The sequence below is a fragment of the Salminus brasiliensis genome, chromosome 2 (assembly GCF_030463535.1).
Source record: "Salminus brasiliensis chromosome 2, fSalBra1.hap2, whole genome shotgun sequence".
Taxonomy (NCBI): Eukaryota; Metazoa; Chordata; class Actinopteri; order Characiformes; family Bryconidae; genus Salminus; species Salminus brasiliensis.
The window spans coordinates 28984770-29002932 of NC_132879.1; the positions used below are offsets into that span (position 1 = coordinate 28984770).

Consider the following 18163-nt stretch of genomic DNA (forward strand, 5'->3'; position numbering starts at 1 on the left):
TTTTAATGCTGGTGGTGGCTATATTTTTACATTTCAGTGTAATGTGACAATAGGTTAAATTGGACATAATTAATGAAAAACAGCTTTCGGTGGTGTAACATTAAACACAAGATTTCCACATAATGTTGAAGGATGTAATAAATAGAATAATCAGGGTTTTCTTTTTTTATGCTGTAGATCCTGTTGTTTCAATGGATTTTTCCACTACTTCTCTCTACTTGCAGCATGACGGCAGCTTGTCTACTACATTTTCTACTGCATGTGAAAAACGATGTCAGTTATGCATTATTACATCTAAATACTAGTTTACAGTGTAGATATATGAAATGACTACTTTACAACTAAAAATAGTTGTAGATCTTCGTGATTGGAGTTTTTACTAGTAAAAATGTCATTAGATAAGAGTGTGATGCCATGTAACCCAATGGTAAGGTGAACAAAGTCCAAATTCCATCAAGGATATGTAATCATCCTCTCGTCAGAATGTCTTTATAGAGACGTGGATCTGACGTCTGATATCTAATAAAAAAAATGATACTATTAAAACAGCAAAAGGTTGAGTTAGTTGCGGTATTTCAGGCTAAAACTGCTTGCCATACATCTCGTAAATACGCAATTTCTGACTGTACGACCCGAAGGCAACAACAAAGCTGGATCCGTGTGCTCTGTGTTCCATTATTCTCCCTGCCGTAGTGATACAGCATCTTAGCTCGACTGCGATGCCTGCTTACGCCAAGGCATCCATAGACCGATAAGCTAGTTAGCTAGCGCTGTTTTTTCAATGGTTTCTTAGAAATCGTTTTTAAAGGTAAAAGCGATCGAAATGATTTGATTGTAAAATCTGCAAAGGACATGAATGTAGTCGGATGGATGCGTAGGGCGTTACACGGCGTCGTCGTCGTGTGTTTAAAAGTGCAGCTGAGTTGTCAGGTCCGCTCGGTTTCTAGTAGCAAACGGGCTCGGCTAGCTGCGTTAGCCAGCTAGTCTGGAGCTGCGCCTTCGATGACACATTTCGCCGAGAATTCAGGAGAGCGGGTATGTTGTGTGCCAGCAAGTTCAACAGATTTTACTCTCATGGACGTTTTCAGATTGGATCAGGACATTTGTCTCCGTTGCTGTTGCGCTATTTCTTTTAAAACGGGAGCAGTGTCCGTGCGAGCTAGCCTGATTGTTGCTAATGTAATCATTGCTAGCTGCCAACCCGTGTCCATATTTGGGCGGGCACGCTGGACAACTCTCCTTATCAAGTTATTGTTAGCTTGGCTCAGACAGAAGCTTGATGCAGTGAATGTTTTCACGATATTGGTTTTCGTGTGAATGTCACCCAGGATGTATGTGGCACGGTGGAGCCCACACTCGGGCTGTAGTCGTTCGCCACTTCATAGCGAGGACAGAGCGAAGCTGAGCAGGTTTGACGCAGTTTCCAGCAGAGGTGGCTAGCACGGGGAGCTACTCCTAATTCTGGAGAGCAAGAAAATGATTATGGGGGATATGAGGGGTTGGTTGAGCAGTTTAGAAAGTGGCACCAGTGGTAGAAGCGCTGCCACGTTATTATTTCCCCCAAAATAATAGCGCAGAATAAGTAAGGCTGGGGTTTGTTCTGTTGGCAGCTTGTTGATACGTGTCGGGTTAGCCATTAAGCCAGTTGTGTCCTGCATTTGTTTTGTCACGTTTGCTAAAACTGTTTGTTTAACTGGAAGCGACCAGTGAGCATTTGGGAAGTCTCATCTGTTCCTCGGTGTCAGTCAGCTGACCGCATCCTTCACTACAGTGTGATCAGAGGAATTTTGCTGTTTGGCAAGATCAGTAGGGTTGTGCTGGGCATCGAGCATCCCATGGCTAATCTTGAACATGTAGCACTTGAGTTATAGTAGACTACCTGACATCGTAGTCATTTTGTGTTATTGACTAGCTATGAAGAGAGACACATGGGTCATGAGTCATTCATTCCTTTGCCTTGTGCTTCAAATAAAGCCCAAGTAGTCTAATTCTAAAACACATGACATGTAAAGTGTAAAAATGACTTTTTAACATTGTTAATGTACTGATTCTTACTGTACTTTTTTTTTTCTAGGCTGCATGGCCTTTGTGCTGCTGAGTTAGTGACTGGCCTTTGTGTGAGGAAGGACTGAGCCAGACTCTCAGCCTGAGAAGGAGACAGAGAGCACGAGAGATGGCCGTGCAGAACAGGAACGCGGTGTTGGTCCTGTCGGGACGAGAGCGCGGGGCCAGAATGTTGGGCTCACAACGGCTCTTGCAGCAGCTGGTGGAGGAACGAACCCGCTGGATGAAACTGCAGAGTCAGGTAGACGGAGCCCTTTCAACTGCAGCTTTCAACTATACAATATGTAGCCTGTGCACTTTGGACTTTTACAGTGTATAATATACGTCACCATGATTGTGATCGTCTGAACAGCTGAAGGAGTCTTGTTGTGATGTGTGGAGGATGCTGCATAAGATGTTGTTATCGTGTAATTGGTGTTAGCGGTACAGTCTCTAAACATTTCATTTCACTGTGTTTTCCACAGAAGGTGGAGCTTCCGGATAACCCTCGCTCAACGTTCCTATTGGCCTTCAGCCCAGACAGGTAGGCCATAAAGAGCTCTTAGTACTTTTATTATATTATACTTGGAAGTCCTTGTCTTAGTATTTGATATTGATGCCCATTTCTTGCTGTGAGGGCCAGCCTGCAAAAATCACATTGCCTACTCATGTTTATAATGTGCTTTTTGTCTTTCCAGGAACCTCATGGCCTCCACTCATGTCAACCACAACATTTACATCACAGAGGTGAAGACGGGAAAGTGCCTGCACTCTCTGGTGGGTCACCGGCGGACACCATGGTGTCTAACCTTTCACCCGACTATCCCTGGCCTGGTGGCCTCTGGGTGCCTTGATGGAGAAGTTCGCATCTGGGATCTACATGTAAGTACCGCTGGTTAGAGATTGACAGATCACAAATGGACTCCTGATATTTTATTTTTGTAATTTCTTGGGCATGGATTAAATGTGTGCATAATTTATAGGAATTATAGGTATAGGTAAGCATTTTGTTACATTCTTGTTCAAAACAGTGTAGCTGGTGGTCCAGCCAAGACAGTGACTCATCTCACTGCACTTTCATTTTTACCTTATTAGCTGATGTAATGTTATTTTTATATTGTATTAGTGAATAATTACCATTGACCTTTTTATTTACAGAACTAAATTATCACAGAGCAAAAATTTGACGTTTAGCAATTGATTTTTGCCAACAACTTGTGTAACTAAGTCTAGACTAATAGTGCTTTAGCAATCCAGTGTTTCCACAATCTAGTGATTTTAAAAAGGCCAGAAACAGCTGATCACCATGTCTGCTATGCAGAGTCAATCAGTTCATAACACTATTTACTTTACTATTTAGACTATTGATTACCTATAGGGTTTCAAAGAGAGCATAAGTAGTACTTGTGGTTTTTGGTAATGGTTTTAAAGGTGTTTTTGTCCATTTTAATATGTCAGATCCAGATCCTGAAGTGCAGTGATTATATTTCTGCCATATCACCCACCCCTATTAGCCTTTAATAAACCCCACTGGAATCTGTAAGCAAGTTTAAGGTAAAGTTATTTAGAAATGAATGACTATTACTTATTTTAGTCTTTAGGTGTCTGTTTACTATGCACTACTACTTTGGCCTCATGTCAGTCTTTTTCCATTAGTCTTAAGGTGTATTGTATTTGTTGCGCAGGGCGGCAGTGAGAGCTGGTTTACAGAGGGGAATGTAGCCATTGCTTCTTTGGCCTTTCACCCCACTGCCCAGCTGCTGCTCATCGCCACCAACAACGAGCTGCACTTCTGGGACTGGAGCCGCCCAGAGCCTTTTGCTGTAGTCAAGACCGGCAGCGAGACTGAGCGTGTCAGGTACAGCAGTTGTTTTTGAATGCTTGTTGTGAATTATTGAAGCAGATTTCCCTTTTATTAATTACTTGTACACTTTTTTTTTTCCCCCCCAGGCTAGTGCGATTTGATCCTCTTGGCCATAATCTTTTGACTGCTATTGTGAACCCATCCAACCAACAGGTACAAACCTTTCTGCCCTCCAGTATTTTCCATGCTGTTGTGATGAACATTGTCCTTGTGCTTGTTTCTCAAAGCTGGATTTCTCTGTTAACATGGTAGCATGTCAAAAGTCAATCCTGTCCAGTAGGAGGAGACGTCAAGGACATTGTATTAAAAACAGTCCTCTGATGTTATCCAGCTAAATAAGAGTTTCTAATTTCAGGATTATCCCTGTCATCTTGAGAATGGCAATTGCTAATTTATGTAAATCTTGTGAAATGTGTTTTGTCCCATGTTTTGAGCTTAAATTATGTTCCTCGTTTGTGCTTTATGTTGTAGAATGATGAGGACTCTGATGTTCCTATGGACAGCATGGAAATGGCACTGTTTCGCCAGCGTTCCCTGTTGCGCTCCCCTCCAGTTCGCCGAACCCCAATCTTGCACAATTTCTTGCACATCCTTTCCTCGCGCTCCGCCGGAGCGGCCGCTGGGGACCAGGCCCGACCTGCACCGGAGCCCCACGAGCCTCCTGCCAGCATGCCACTGTTCCAGTACCCTGGGCGGGGTGCCGATCTGGGCGATCACCCTTCCCAGCAAGGCTGCACTCAACACCTGGGGCTCGGGTGCTTGTGCAGCCGCTGTGCCGCGTCTCAAAACGTTCTTGGCCAGAACCTCTCACCTCTGCCACCGTCTGATCCTCCTCGCTCTCATCCGCATCCACAGACTCACGCAGCACCGGGTACTTCGGCCTTCTCCACCACTCCCAGCCAGTCCCGGCCTTCTTCAGACAGACCTTCTGCTTTTAGTAGCGTGTATAGCGCTACTGCGGGGGGCTCGCTCCACAGAGGCCTTTCGTCTCTCAGAACTAGCCTACCCTTGGGCCCGCAGTCGGGCAGTCCTCTGGAGCCGGGGCGTCTGCCTGGGGCAGATTGGTCCGGCAGCCTGCTGAACACAGGGCCTGAGGCTGCCCTTGGTGCTGGTGTTGCGGGCATTGGGGCCAGGGGTGTTGTACTCCCTCCCAGGACTAGCTCCTCCTCTATGGGCCTGCACTCACTGCATAGATACCCTGATGGCTCCTCTTCGTCCCCAATATACACGTCAGCCACTGAGGGCCGTGGTCTGGTGATGCCTGGCACAGACCCCAGACAAGGTAGGGCCAGTGACGGCACCAGCAGTGGCCATCATCCTTTCTATGACAGTACCCAGCGGAACAACCCCGCCTCTATCCGGAACGTCCTCCAGTGCAACTTGAGCCGCTATTTTATGGAATACGAACGCATGCAGGACTTGGAAAGACCAGGCGGAAGCCGAGAGGTGGCCGGTCAAGGTCCAGTGCAGGAGCTGTTAGCGAACAGTATTGATTCTGAAAGACCCGGGCCTTCCCACCGGAGCTCCTCTCACCCTGCAGAGGGTAGCAGCAGTGCTGGGCTGCCTCACAGCCACCCCAACCGCTGCCGCTCGTGCCACAACCTCCTTACCTTCAATCACGACACCCAGCGCTGGGAGCGTTCGGGACAGACCTCCTCCACTGCCGCTCAGGAGAGCGCTCCCTGGCAGCTAACCGTGCCTGCCTTCGAGGACACTGCTCAGAACTCCAGAGGGGAATCCCATACCCCGGAGATGAGAACCCTGGACCCTGGTGAGCCCTCGTCTGGCTTGCGTGGACAGCAGCCAATGGGCCTAGTGTACAACCAGGAGACAGGCCAGTGGGAGAGAGTGTATCGCCAGGCCACAGCAAGCCCTTCAACAGACGCAGCACAAGAAGCCTTAAACCCAGAGGTGCCTGTGGACAACCCTGATGAGGACTCACTCAGAAGGTAGTCTTTATAATGTTGACAGTTAGTGAAAATAGAACACTGAAGCAGGGTGTTGCCACCCTGGCGTTCAATGAATCCCTTCACAAAAATAAAAGAAAGAAACGATTAATCGAAGTAAAAGTACTGTGCAGAAAACTAGGCAAACAGTCTCATGCTGTTTTTCTCTTTTCAGGAGGCTTTTAGAGTCATCGCTCTTCCCTTTCTCCCGGTATGACATGTCTGGATCCAGGGACCACCCAATCTACCCGGATCCTGCCAGGTATGTAAAATGTTATTGAAACTAACCTGGCAGATTCAAGGGCTATTTGGGTTCATGCTATCATTTTGTCTTCTGCAGGTTGTCTCCAGCTGCATATTATGCTCAGAGGATGATCCAGTATCTGTCTCGGAGGGAAAGCATTCGGCAGCGTTCTTTACAGAACCGCCTGCGCACTCTCTCTTCTTCCTCCGACAACCAGCCTGGCAATTCTTCATCTGCACCAGCAGAGGGCAGTGACGCTGACTATGAGGAGATAGAGTGGGTCTTACCTCTTTTGTTTCTGGTTGATGTTGAGTGATGCTTCTTTTTTTTTTCTTTTTTTTTTTTTACAGTGTGTGTTCTTTGCTGCTATGATAGAATACCAGTGTTCTGTTAGCAGCCCTAATCACGCTTACTGTTTAAGCTGTTTAAGGCCTGTGTTAGGACTGCATTGTTGGTCAGACATTTATTGAATGACTCGTCATGGATCTGAATGGCATAGCAATGTTGGGCTTTCAATGATTTACTGTTCTTTTTCTGGATTCTGGATTTTTTGCTGATCTCGGCGTGGTCAGAATTATACAAGCACTGGGTTCCTGGAAAGTTCCTAGGACGTTTCTTGGAAAGTCTGGAAAACCTAGCAATTTGGAGAAATTTAGAAAAATTAGAAGTTAATTGAAGTTTGTCGCAAAAAAGTGACTACTTGTTTTCTATGGTACTGAAAAGAACCAAAACTGTGGTGCCTGTGAACTTTCACAGCCATCACATATATGCGAGATTGTGATTTCTTCATAGCTGACTGTGGCCGTGTAATAAGCCTAGACATGCTTGGAGGAAGGAAGGAATAAAACCAAACGTAATGGTGGCAGGAATTGAGTCAGATGATCAGGTGTCATTATTCAAATGGTGTCCCAGAGCATTAAGAACTGAAGGAGGGAACGCCTCAAACTTAAATAATCTAAAAAATGTTCTCGCTTCTTTAGGCTAACGCTGCAATTGGCTCCTAAACATTGCAAGATGTGCATGCAGCAACCTATGTGGTTTTCTACTTGTACCTAGAAGCACGGATCTGTGGTCATCTGACCACTCTGACAACCTACTAAAAGCTCTACGTTGGTTTCACTACTTCTTAAAATTTGCTCCCAGTTTGGTGACCGATTTTTAAAATGTGGATGTAAGGAAATAATAATGCAAATGATGAGTGAGACATAGAAAAACATTAGCCATATGTGCACCAAAATCCCTATGTTCATAATTTTCTGTCTAACTTGCAACTTGACTTCCTTTGTCAAAATACATTATTTAACTCCATACCAAAATAGCTGTAGTCTATCCTTTCTCCAAAAGCAGCTCTAAAACCGATGCGCTCTCACTTTTGATTAAACATTACAGGATTTACAGAGGGATTTGCGTCTTACAGAAATGATTTTCATATGGGACTAGGTGTTAAATAACACACCCAGTAACCATGTGAAAGGCTGAAAGTTTTTAAATACATTCATTGCTTATATGATGCCATGTGTGGATGTCATGGAAAAGCGTGGGAACTGGGGCAGCGCACCTAATCTTTTGTTACATTTTTGCAAGTTGCACTTTGACCAGACACTTTTGGTAGCCAGCAATAAGCTTTTGGTAGAATCCTGTTTGGGTATTTGACCAATTTTCTTGGCAGAATCGATTGCCAGAGTTTAATCAAATTAGTTGGTTTTCTCGCAGATCCAGCTTCTAAGCACAGTTCACATGTTTTTTAATAGGGTTGAAATAGGGACTCTGGGAAGGCCATTTCAAAGGCTTAATGTTAGCCTGTATTATCCATTCCACAACCACATTTGATCTGTGTTTGGGGTTTATTCTGGACCTGCTTGAAGCACCGTTCCCATTGATGTGGGTTGTGTGTACAGAGAAGCTACTAGCTGTTGTCAGTCATGATCACTAACTGAAAGCCAAGAGGCCTTGGCAAGTTAAGACATTATGGAACTTTCAGCATCCCCAAAATAACAATCTGAGTGGTTATGTGTATATATTTTGGACCCTGTATGTATAATTTTGACCCTGTGGTGATTTAATTTTTACGATTAAAGACGTATGTTGTTCACTCATTCTACCCTAGAAAAAGAGCTGTTCAAAGAAATCATTGAAGGCCCAAAATTGCCATAACGTTTATGTTCATGATGAATATATGTAAACTTCCAACCACAGCTATACTTCTGGCAAATGTAACAGTTTATCATCATTTAATCTTTTTTAAAGTTAACCGAATGTTTGGGTTTGGATTGTATTGGACTTTTAACATTTTTATAAAAAAAAAAAGAAAATAGCCACACACAGACAAACTTTACTTTAGATCAGCAATGTTCATTGATTTAAATTATTTTTCATGGGAAAGCATTTACAAAAATTCATTTGTGTTTTTGATCCCAAATGTTTTCTGTGTCCCTGTTAGTTTATTCACAATGTTTGTTGCTTTCTATTATGGCAGTGTGTTCAGTTTTTTTTTTTTTTTTTTTCCTTCTAATTACAGGGAGCCTGGAGACAGGACAAGACACAGAATGCCCCGCAATGCACGAATGTCTGCACCCTCCCTTGGCCGCTTTGTGCCAAGGTCAGTCATTCTTTGCTGTGTTACATTGTCATTTAGCCCAAGTTTTATTTGATGCTTTTGGGTGTTGATATTTAGCGGAAAGTAGTTATTTTATGCGATTTCACAGAAGAAGAACAATGGCAGTCATTATGTGATGTGATGGGTTTTGTTGAACTTGTTTAATGTTCTTGTTGAAGGAGGTTCCTGTTGCCTGAGTATCTTCCTTATGCTGGCATTTTCCACGAGAGGGGTCAATCGGGTCTGGCAACCCACTCCTCAATCAACAGAGTGTTGGCAGGTACTTGCTTTACATTTAGACCTTAATGCCCCTTCAGCTGCAAAATGAGATGAGGTCAAAAGTTTAGCCTGACTTTGAGTGGTTTTCTCTAGCTTTGCATTTTATACATGTAAAATCTATACTCTATCATTGTGTTGCTTTTTATTTGTTTATTTATTTTAGGGGCATCGATTGGTGATGGCCAGTCTGCAGTGGCCAGCAACATAGCCAACACTACATACAGGCTGCAGTGGTGGGACTTCACCAAGTTTGACCTCCCTGAGATCAGCAATGGTACTTTTCTCAGATATGTGAAGTCATTTTAGAATGCAAAATCTAATCAGCATTTGCAGAGTTTGATTGCTAATAAAAGTTCTGAATTCTGACTTCTCGAAAATCTCAAAATGCATTAGTTGAAGTGTTAATTTTCTATAATATCCACTTGAAGGTAACTTTTTTGTCTTTCTTTGTGTTCCTGTGTCACCTCTGTAGCCTCTGTGAATGTGCTGGTTCCGCACTGTAAGATCTATAATGACGCCAGCTGTGATATCTCGGCGGATGGGCAGCTCTTGGCTGTGTTCATACCCAGCAGTCAGCGGGGCTTTCCAGATGAGGGCATCCTCGCCATCTACTCCCTTGCCCCCCACAACCTGGGAGAGATGCTCTACACCAAGAGATTTGGTTAGTGGATTGCATTTTGTGGAACTTGCATGTGTAAGGTAGTATAAAGCAAAGATGCCCTGAACTGCTCCTGAATATTTTCCAGTCAGAGGTTCTCTGCTGAGGACGCTTACAGAGTTCCAGCTAATCAGTGTCTTTAGGAGCATGTGATTGTTCAAGTGTAGGCGTGTTAGATTATGTTTGTAAGTAAACTTACAACAGTAAGTATGCAGGTGGATAGATCTTCAGGAACAGTACTGGGTACTTTTTAAGCATACGGCAATATTTAGAATTAAATGGGAAGAATTGCATTTTTAAAGTGGTGAAATGGTTAAATGTGTTTTTTTTAATGTATAATCCAAGAAATTGTTCATGCTGCATCTTTAGGTCCTAATGCCATCTCGGTCAGCCTGTCTCCTATGGGCTGCTATGTAATGGTGGGATTAGCCTCTCGCAGAATCCTTCTCCATCCTACCACTGACCACATGGTGGCACAAGTGTTCCGTTTGCAGCAACCCCATGGAGGAGAGACCTCCATCAGAGTGAGTGCGGTGTTGTGTCACTGCGTTATCCGACTTCAAATTCCACTTGATGCCGGTTTTCTAAGTAAACGTCTTCATTCGTACGTGTTGTACCTTTTTAACCTTCTTGTTTCTCTGTGGTGTAGATGGTGTATAATGTGGTATACCCAATGGCTCCAGATCAGCGCAGGCATGTCAGCATTAACTCGGCACGCTGGCTGCCTGAGCCTGGAATGGGCCTGGCCTACGGGACCAACAAAGGAGATCTAGTTATCTGCAGACCAGTGTGAGTGATCCACAGGACCTTCAAGATCATGCTCAGATTTCTGTTTTTAAAGTTATTGAAATTTAAGTCAGTCACACCTACAAAGGAATGAATTTTACTCATTTATGGCACTGAACACACTAGTGAACAGGGAACGATCACACGATCACTGGTTGGTAACTACTTAGCAAACAGGGAGCAGTTGGTGGTTAGGTGTCTTACAGAAGGTCACCTCAGCCTTGAATGTTGAGGGAGGGTGGGGGTACTATTACCCATATCCTGGGGACCCAGGAAATTTAACCAGCAACCTTCTTGTCCCAAGCCCTCCTCTTTAACATTTTAGGCCCTGTTCTGTTGTTGAAGGGTTGAAGCCAAATGGTGTTCAAAAAAAGAAAGAAAGAAATAAATAAAAAATTCTAAATGCAGATCATGCTCTACTGTTGACACACGTAGCCAAATGGCAATGAGTAGGTTTGGGGATGTCTTCACAATAACTAAGCTTTTATTAGAATTATTTTTATTTTTAAAAATTCACATAAAACTTAGAAATGAGCTTTCAAGAGTCATATTCATATTCTGCTTTTATTTTAGCAGTTTTGGAGACATGGCTTTATCATTGGTACCGCGGTACCACAGTATGTTTAATAAATATATTGATTTACTTATTTAATATTTTTTTTAACATAACTTCCATGTACTGTATTGTTCAGAATTTTGAAATAATATGGAAACTGTAACTGTAAAATACAGTTGCAATCAAAATATCAACTTGCACTTCAAATTAGGTTTATTAGAAAAACGTACTGTTAATATGTACTGTTATCTGTTAATAAAACAAATAAACAAGAACAATTTAAATAGCTCAGCATAATTATTATAACAAGTGCTTTCTCCACATTCCATACAGAATGCCACTTTTAATGACCACTGCAGTCTCAATTTTTCAACCCCTTCAGGACAAGCGTTTTTAGTTCTTTTGCTGTTGACCTGTTGTAAATGTCATGCATAGGTGCACTGGCTGATACTGTGTATTGCATTACTGTTGGCAGTACCTGCTTGGCTTCCTCGACAGTGCTAGCAGACAGTTAACTCTGTTCAACAAGGTTGCATAGAATTATAAAGTAGTAGAAAGAAAAACTGCTTGTTTTTTGAGACAAGTACATTTAAGCAAGTATCAGGGCCTGAATGGATAAGCTGCTGGCTAACTCCGCTGCCTGACGCACTTAATACATTGTCACCACAATATTGGCAGGACAATTGAGATGTTCGGTGGAAGAAAACTGGCCCAGTGATTGCTTTTTAATAAGGTTACTGGCCAAATTACCTTTGGGCTGAATGTCTTATGGAATCGATTGCTTTTGAAGGAATTCGCTGTCAACAGAGTTTGGAGGCAATGTAGTGCCTACAAATGAGTGGCTGCTTTAGCCTGACAGCTATGTTTTTCATTTGTTAGAAACTAGGTTAAAAAGCAACATGGATCAATTCAGTGTAAGATTATGGAGTCTTGTCACTATTTTTGGAACACAGTTATTCTCAACAAACTAAGATTTGATGGTGTATCAAAGTGAAAGTGGTTTTGTATTTGCAGTGATTATCGGAATGATGGAGATAGCAGTGCTGATCAGAGCTCAGATCCTTTATTCAACATAAACAGCAGCGGCAGCAGCAGTCGCACTCGTGGAGTGGACCGCCCGGGGTGAGGAAAACGCACTGTTTTTAGTGATTTCTCAAAACTACTGAGACAAATGCTTTACTGATTCATTAAAAAAATACAGTGTTCTGATGGCCGAGTCATCTTCCATGGTGATTTTATAGGACAAGTCGATCTGGCTGGCGTTTGGACAGGGACATGGGACTGATGAACGCCATTGGCCTGCAGCCTCGGCAGCCCGCCCCCTCAGTGACCTCACAGGGCACGCAGACACCGGTGGTGCGGCTGCAGAATGCAGAGACCCAAACGGAGCGAGAGCTTCCCTCCACAAGTGTGTTCCAGGCTATACACAGACCACAACACTGTAAGAGACCCACACTGACCGTAACCTACCGCCTGGTCATACAATGTGCTTAATTTGCATGTTTGTTCTTTCTTGTTGGATCAGTAGTCAGTATTAAATCAGTCAAACCAAGAGAAAATTAAGGCTTTAGGCTTAATTTTGCACTATATTGTTCTTCCAGTGGAAAGGTGGAGCATCAGAAATGTTTGTTGATGGGCTTTTTTTTTTCTTGATGTACCTGTAAGCGCACATTAAACCATGGATCCTCATCCACCTGTTCTTTCTTTAGTGGTGGAGACTAGTGAGGTTCAGACCACTAGCACAGAGACACTCGCAGACAATGAGACACGCCACACGTCGTCACACGCCCTGGCCAATGGAGCAGCTTCTCATGACCCGTCTTCCCAGACTGACTCACTGACCGCCAACAATGGTACCTATATCTCACCTGTATCCTTTTTTTTCCCCTCCCCTCTTCCCCAGCCATCATCTCCTAATGTCTTGTTTTTTTTCCCCTTTTTTCTTATACTCCCCCTACCCGTCCTTGCCATTGCCAATCTCCATTACCACTTTTAGCTTGACTGATGCCAGAGGCACTGATTGAGAAACAAACCAATTTGAAATTGAAACAAGGCTTTAGTGCAGAGTGCTGTGTAGTGTCCACTTGATCGATTCTGACAGTTATTGGTGTGGGACTGCCTGTTGGTCTAATCCAATCTAACCTCTCCTTCACAGTTGCGGGTGTCATGATCATTTGTATTTGACAGTCACTTGCTAAGTTCACAATGCTGCACCACTTGCATTTCCTAAAATTGATCCTGGACAATAGCTAAGTCTTACTTGTACAACATAGGACAATTCTATGGGACATTTTATGTTCATAAATATTAATATTGCTGTTATTATATTATAAAGTTGCACTTCCAACTCAACTTCTTACCATATCTACATCCTTCTTCTGTATTGCACACAAAGTTGCTTTTACAACACCGCATAATTCCTTTCTTTGTCCTCTTTCAGGGGAGTCCCAGGCAGAGCCTGGCCTGGGGGAGGACGCTCTGTCCCGGATCCGGCGGCTCATGGCCGAGGGTGGCATGACGGCGGTTGTCCAGAGAGAGCGCAGCACCACTATGGCGTCCATGGGTGGCTTCGGGAACAACATCGTGGTCAGTCATCGCATTCACCGTGGCTCACAGACACCTGCGGGAGCAGCACAGCCCAACAACCCAGAGACTAACCCCAGCACGGGACCGTTCCTCTCAGACTCCTCAGATGCATATTCTGCTGCTTCAGGGTCTCTTTCCTCAGAAATTCCCTCTAGTTCTGCCCTTCCATCTCCAGGCTCTAGTACGGCATTGGAGGCAGTCGCGCCCGCTGCGGCCATGGAGGTCATAGTGGGGCACGGTCAGGCAGAAGAGCCCCATGCCCAGCCCTCCTCAAGTAGTGCGTACACGTCAAACATTCGTAGCAACAACAACCGCAACAACAATAACCGTGAGGGAAGCAGCAGCAGGGAGTACTCTGATGACCTGTACAGCAGATAGTGCTACCTCTGGCTGTCGGAGGAAAAACGCACATCTCATTGTAGCAGGCTGGTCTGCATACAGCAGGCTGTGAAAGGTTCTCCTGACTGAATGGAACACTCGGGCGGAACTGCGTGCCTGTGTTTTTGCCTCCTTCTGCTTTGGCCTTATTTGCAGACGAATGAGTGCCAAGTTTCCATGCCGTCTCCCTTCAGAGGAGACGTCAACCTGCCTCTCATACAAACATACAAACCGTTATTTTTTTTTGTTGTTTGGTTTGTTTTTTTTGCTCCCCCCCCCCTTGTGGAAGGCCATCATTGTTGCACTTGGTCATTGCACTTCAACTGTAGTTTTGCTTCCTTTGATATGAGTCTCGGGACATTTGATCATTCCATGCCAGAAAGGGCTTCTACTTGAGTTATTCTTGTACAGGGGTACAGAAACGGTGGGATTCAGTTTACTGCTCTTTCAAGCACTGTCAGTGTCATCTGCAATCAATCAATCAAAGTGCCAGGGCAAGGCTACAGGAACAGGTCTGCTGGTTCATGTTTGTCTCGGCCAGGGCAGACAGACCATATATTCATTTCTGTAAACAAATCATTTTAGATTGAAGACTGGAGCACAGGCGTAGGGGCTTTGTCGCCAGACACTGCTAGCTGTTTCTCTAATTCTGTAATTATCGCGTTTTCCCTCCACTCTTAGTCAGATGTTGGCTGTGTGTTTGTAGAGCAGAAATTACGGCCAAGGTGTAACGGTTCTAACATCTATCCGTTCTAGATTTCAGCAAGCAGTGTGTATGGAGGGTGAGCTCAGAGCAGCATCGTTTTGTTTTGGTTTTTTTTTTTTTTTTTGTCAGTGTTTTACTGTGATGGCTTTTAGATTACTGCATCACTGGCTTGAAAAACATCTTTTGTTTGGTTAACTGGGGGAAACGAGCATTTTCACAAGCAATCCGTGTAATTAACAAGTTTAAGCCCATAAGTTTCCTTTTTTTTTTTTTTTTTTCTTCTATCTATATAAACCTTTTGAAAAGGGCCAAAACAACGACCACCATCCCCCTGTCGGTCTTTGCCTGCAGTGGAGTGTCTAGAAAGGCTCTATTCGATTGCTTGTTGGGCTCTGTTACCCTGAACCAATGCTGCTTGTGCTCACCTACGTTCAGCCTGTGATGCTCACTAATGGTTTTTGTCTTTATCCCACCAGTCACAGCATGCCTAGGACACCTAAAGTGACAACTAGTATCTGATTGCACTAAACACCCTGGTTTCTCTCCCAACTACCCACGCCGACAACCAGAGTTGGCACAAGGACAGATGGGGCATATCTGCCCTAATGAAGCTGGGTGTAGGAGAAACAAAATACTTGAATTTGAATTACATACAGTAGAATATCTCTAATGGATGAGGCTTCTTGAGGCTTCCAAGTGGTGTTATTGGAAAACCAGCCTTGAACCAGCAATTGCGCTGAAACACAAACACTGCGTAAAATGACTGGCCCGTGTGCTTGTGCGTGCGTGTACTACTGTGCATGAGTGGTTGTGTCACAGGTAAGTGTAGCATCTCCAACCAACAAATGATGATAAATCAAGGAGGAAAAAAAAGACTTGAAAGCTCAAATGTTGTTTTTGGTTTTAGATACATATATGTAATGCTCTGTGCGCCCCCCTCGTTCTCCTGAAGTTCACGCGCTTCTGGTCAGAGACATCTGCGCAGAGCTATGGACCTTTCGTGGACTTCATGGAATCATCAAGTGGGCTTTCCTCACTCCTCTGTTGGGGGGCGAACGATAAGCATGGAACATCCATCATCCTGATTGGATTTTATTTGGTGTCTGAAAAACTGAGCCTGTGGTTCTTTTAATAGTTTGAGTAAATTTGACAATGTGCCCCTTAGTAGTCTCTCTTCCCTGCCCCACTTTTAGCTGACTAGTATTTATCCCTGTTCTGCCACCATGGAAAAAGAAAAAAAAAAAAAGAAAAAAGCTGAAGGACCCTCACCTTCCCACTCTCTGTTTAATGCCTTTATTATGGGAAGTTTGGTCAGTGTTTAATTTCATGCACAACATTTACGTATGGAAGAGAGTGAGTGCGCGAGCGAGCATTGAGTTCTTGAGAAATTATTTGTGACTTGACTGTCAAGCCTATATGCCTTTTAAGCTTCGAGTGGTTTTGATTGATATTGTTTCAAATGTTAGTAGAACTAAAATCTTGTTGGTGCTGTTTGTTGTTTGTTTGTTGTTTGTTTGTTTATTTATTTTTCACGAGGTTAGTCTGGTACAGTCGCAGAAGGTGTGTGTGTGTGTGTGTGTGTGTGTGTGTGTGTGTGTGTGTGTGTGTGTGTGTGTGTGTGTGTGTGTGTGTGTGTGTCTTCCCCAACACTGTTACTGATCTGAGACATGAACTAGAGCAATATGTGGCAAGGACACAGGGATGGAAATTGTCATTGAGCAAACTGTATCATTCCCTTTCCATGCTGTGTGACTGTATCCTATGTTCTCTTTTACTCTGTTAAACCTAGTCATAGATATATCAGTTCATAAGGGTTCCTCTCTTTCACTCTATTACTTGCCTGCTTCAGACCATGCAGTACACATGAGTTTGAGATGATGATGATGTGTGTCACTCTCTTTAGGGTTTGTTTTAGTGTTTTAGGCTTTCTTCAGAAGCTCATGTACATACTGGTCAACTGAAGCATATGGAATTAGAGAAGATACCAGTAATGTAAAACATGATGTAAAGTGTCAGATATACATTGCTGGTTCTCTGCCAGTTTTAATGTCCTCACTGCTGGGTCAGTGCTGAAGAAGTCAAAGGCATAATAATGGTGGCAAAAAAAAACACAAAAACTAACAAAAAAAACCCTACAACTTTAAAAAGCCCCCTTGTCCTCTGAGGTGAGAGGCGGTTCTTTTATCAAGTAAAGAAGCGTGAAGTTCATTCTTTTATTAGCTAATATAGGGGTTAGGTGTTTGTTTAACGAAGTGCTGTGGGACACCAAAGATCCAGTGTTATGATGATGGTTAAAAGAGATTTAATAAAATGGGAATATTGAAAGTATGGTGCTTGTTGAAGTCGTGCTTTGTTGCAGTAGCCTGGGAGTTATATGTTGAAAGAAACCACCGTTCCTCCTCCAAAACCAGGAGAGTAATTTTTCTTGACATCAGTGTTATTTTCTTTCATCTCTGACATAACAGCCCACAGCTTCGCTCAATCAAGAGGGTGTAGAAGCCTTCACTGAGCATCTGACGATAGGAAGAGTGCTTGGATATAGCTTGGGACAATTCTTGTTGCAGTTCTTTTCAAAAATGACTGTGTTATTGAGAGTTGGCTTCTCTTTAGGGCCTCAGCCTCAGAAGTGAGGAAAGGCAGCCTTTGTACGTGCCTCATCTTGCATCTTCATTATTCTGCAGCAGAGAAGGGAAGCAGGCTGTGTGTTAGCCAGACATTCCAAACATTTAATGCCCTTTCCTTTTTCCTTTTTTCCTTTTCATCATTATATTGTTTGTAAGGCCTATACCTCATACAACATTCATGTGAACTCCCCTCTCACTATCATACCAACACTATGAGGGTAAAGACTAGCACACACTGAACCACCCCTGAGAGGGCAAGGCCAATTATGCTCTCTGATGACTAGCAGCATGCCCCGGGATTCTAACCAGTGGTCCTTGGATCTTTCTTGACAGCACCTTAGTCCACTGGATGCATTTGCTCATCAGAACCACTTACAATGGTTCGCTTTTGGTTTTGGATAATAAATAAAATGCCAATATTTGTGTTGCAAACATTGTGAGCCTTGGATCTTGTCACTGCTACTGTAAAATAAATATAAATCTGATTGAGTACATTTCTCTGCTGGGAACCATTACACACCGGACCACTGAACGACCACTGTTTACATCTCACCCACTTATACAGTCATACAGACATTTTAAGGAACCTGTGACTATTGGTCACTGGGGCCAATGTTATATAGGTTATGTGGCAGACAAGGCCAATAGTCGCTGGAGAAGGATCGTCCAGCGTATTCTGTTATGTGCTAGTCTTTTTTGCATTTGACCATCGGCATCACAGCCTTCTGATTGTGGTTGCAATTACAGGACTATATGCATACACTCACAGGACACTTTATTCGAAACAATGTAATTGTGCAGAAAGGCTACGGTCACTCAGATAACCACTCTGTACAACTGTGGGGGGCAGAAAAGCATCTCAGAATGCCCAACACATCAAACCTTGAGGCTGATGGG

The 18163-nt window shown here is 43.6% G+C and overlaps 1 protein-coding gene across 2 annotated transcripts; it reads left to right on the top strand.

The window, feature by feature from the left end:
- Positions 1-728: 728 nt before the first annotated feature.
- On the top strand, positions 729-16970 carry ambra1b (autophagy/beclin-1 regulator 1b). Of its 2 annotated transcripts, none has more exons than XM_072672298.1 (19): positions 729-1035; positions 2075-2305; positions 2529-2587; positions 2742-2925; positions 3729-3901; positions 3994-4060; positions 4379-5856; positions 6029-6115; positions 6194-6373; positions 8616-8696; positions 8873-8973; positions 9136-9246; positions 9445-9633; positions 10000-10154; positions 10280-10419; positions 11987-12094; positions 12214-12413; positions 12682-12825; positions 13413-16970. In XM_072672298.1, the coding sequence occupies exons 2-19, from the start codon at positions 2174-2176 to the stop codon at positions 13934-13936; spliced, it is 4113 nt and encodes a 1370-aa protein (XP_072528399.1). In that variant the 5' UTR covers positions 729-1035; positions 2075-2173; the 3' UTR covers positions 13937-16970. The 2 variants fall into 2 exon arrangements, with proteins under 2 accessions (XP_072528399.1, XP_072528400.1); XM_072672299.1 differs by having other exon boundaries at positions 737-808.
- The last annotated feature ends 1193 nt before the right edge of the window (positions 16971-18163 follow it).

What these genes read in the sequence shown, in the direction of transcription:
- ambra1b (XM_072672298.1), top strand. Translation starts at nt 2,174, where the DNA reads ATGGCCGTGCAGAACAGGAACGCGGTGTTGGTCCTGTCGGGACGAGAG. An exon ending in AGCGAGACTGAGCGTGTCAG is followed by an intron (nt 3,902 to 3,993) that starts GTACAGCAGTTG and finishes TTTCCCCCCCAG; the next exon opens with GCTAGTGCGATTTGATCCTC. An exon ending in AATCAACAGAGTGTTGGCAG is followed by an intron (nt 8,974 to 9,135) that starts GTACTTGCTTTA and finishes TATTTATTTTAG; the next exon opens with GGGCATCGATTGGTGATGGC.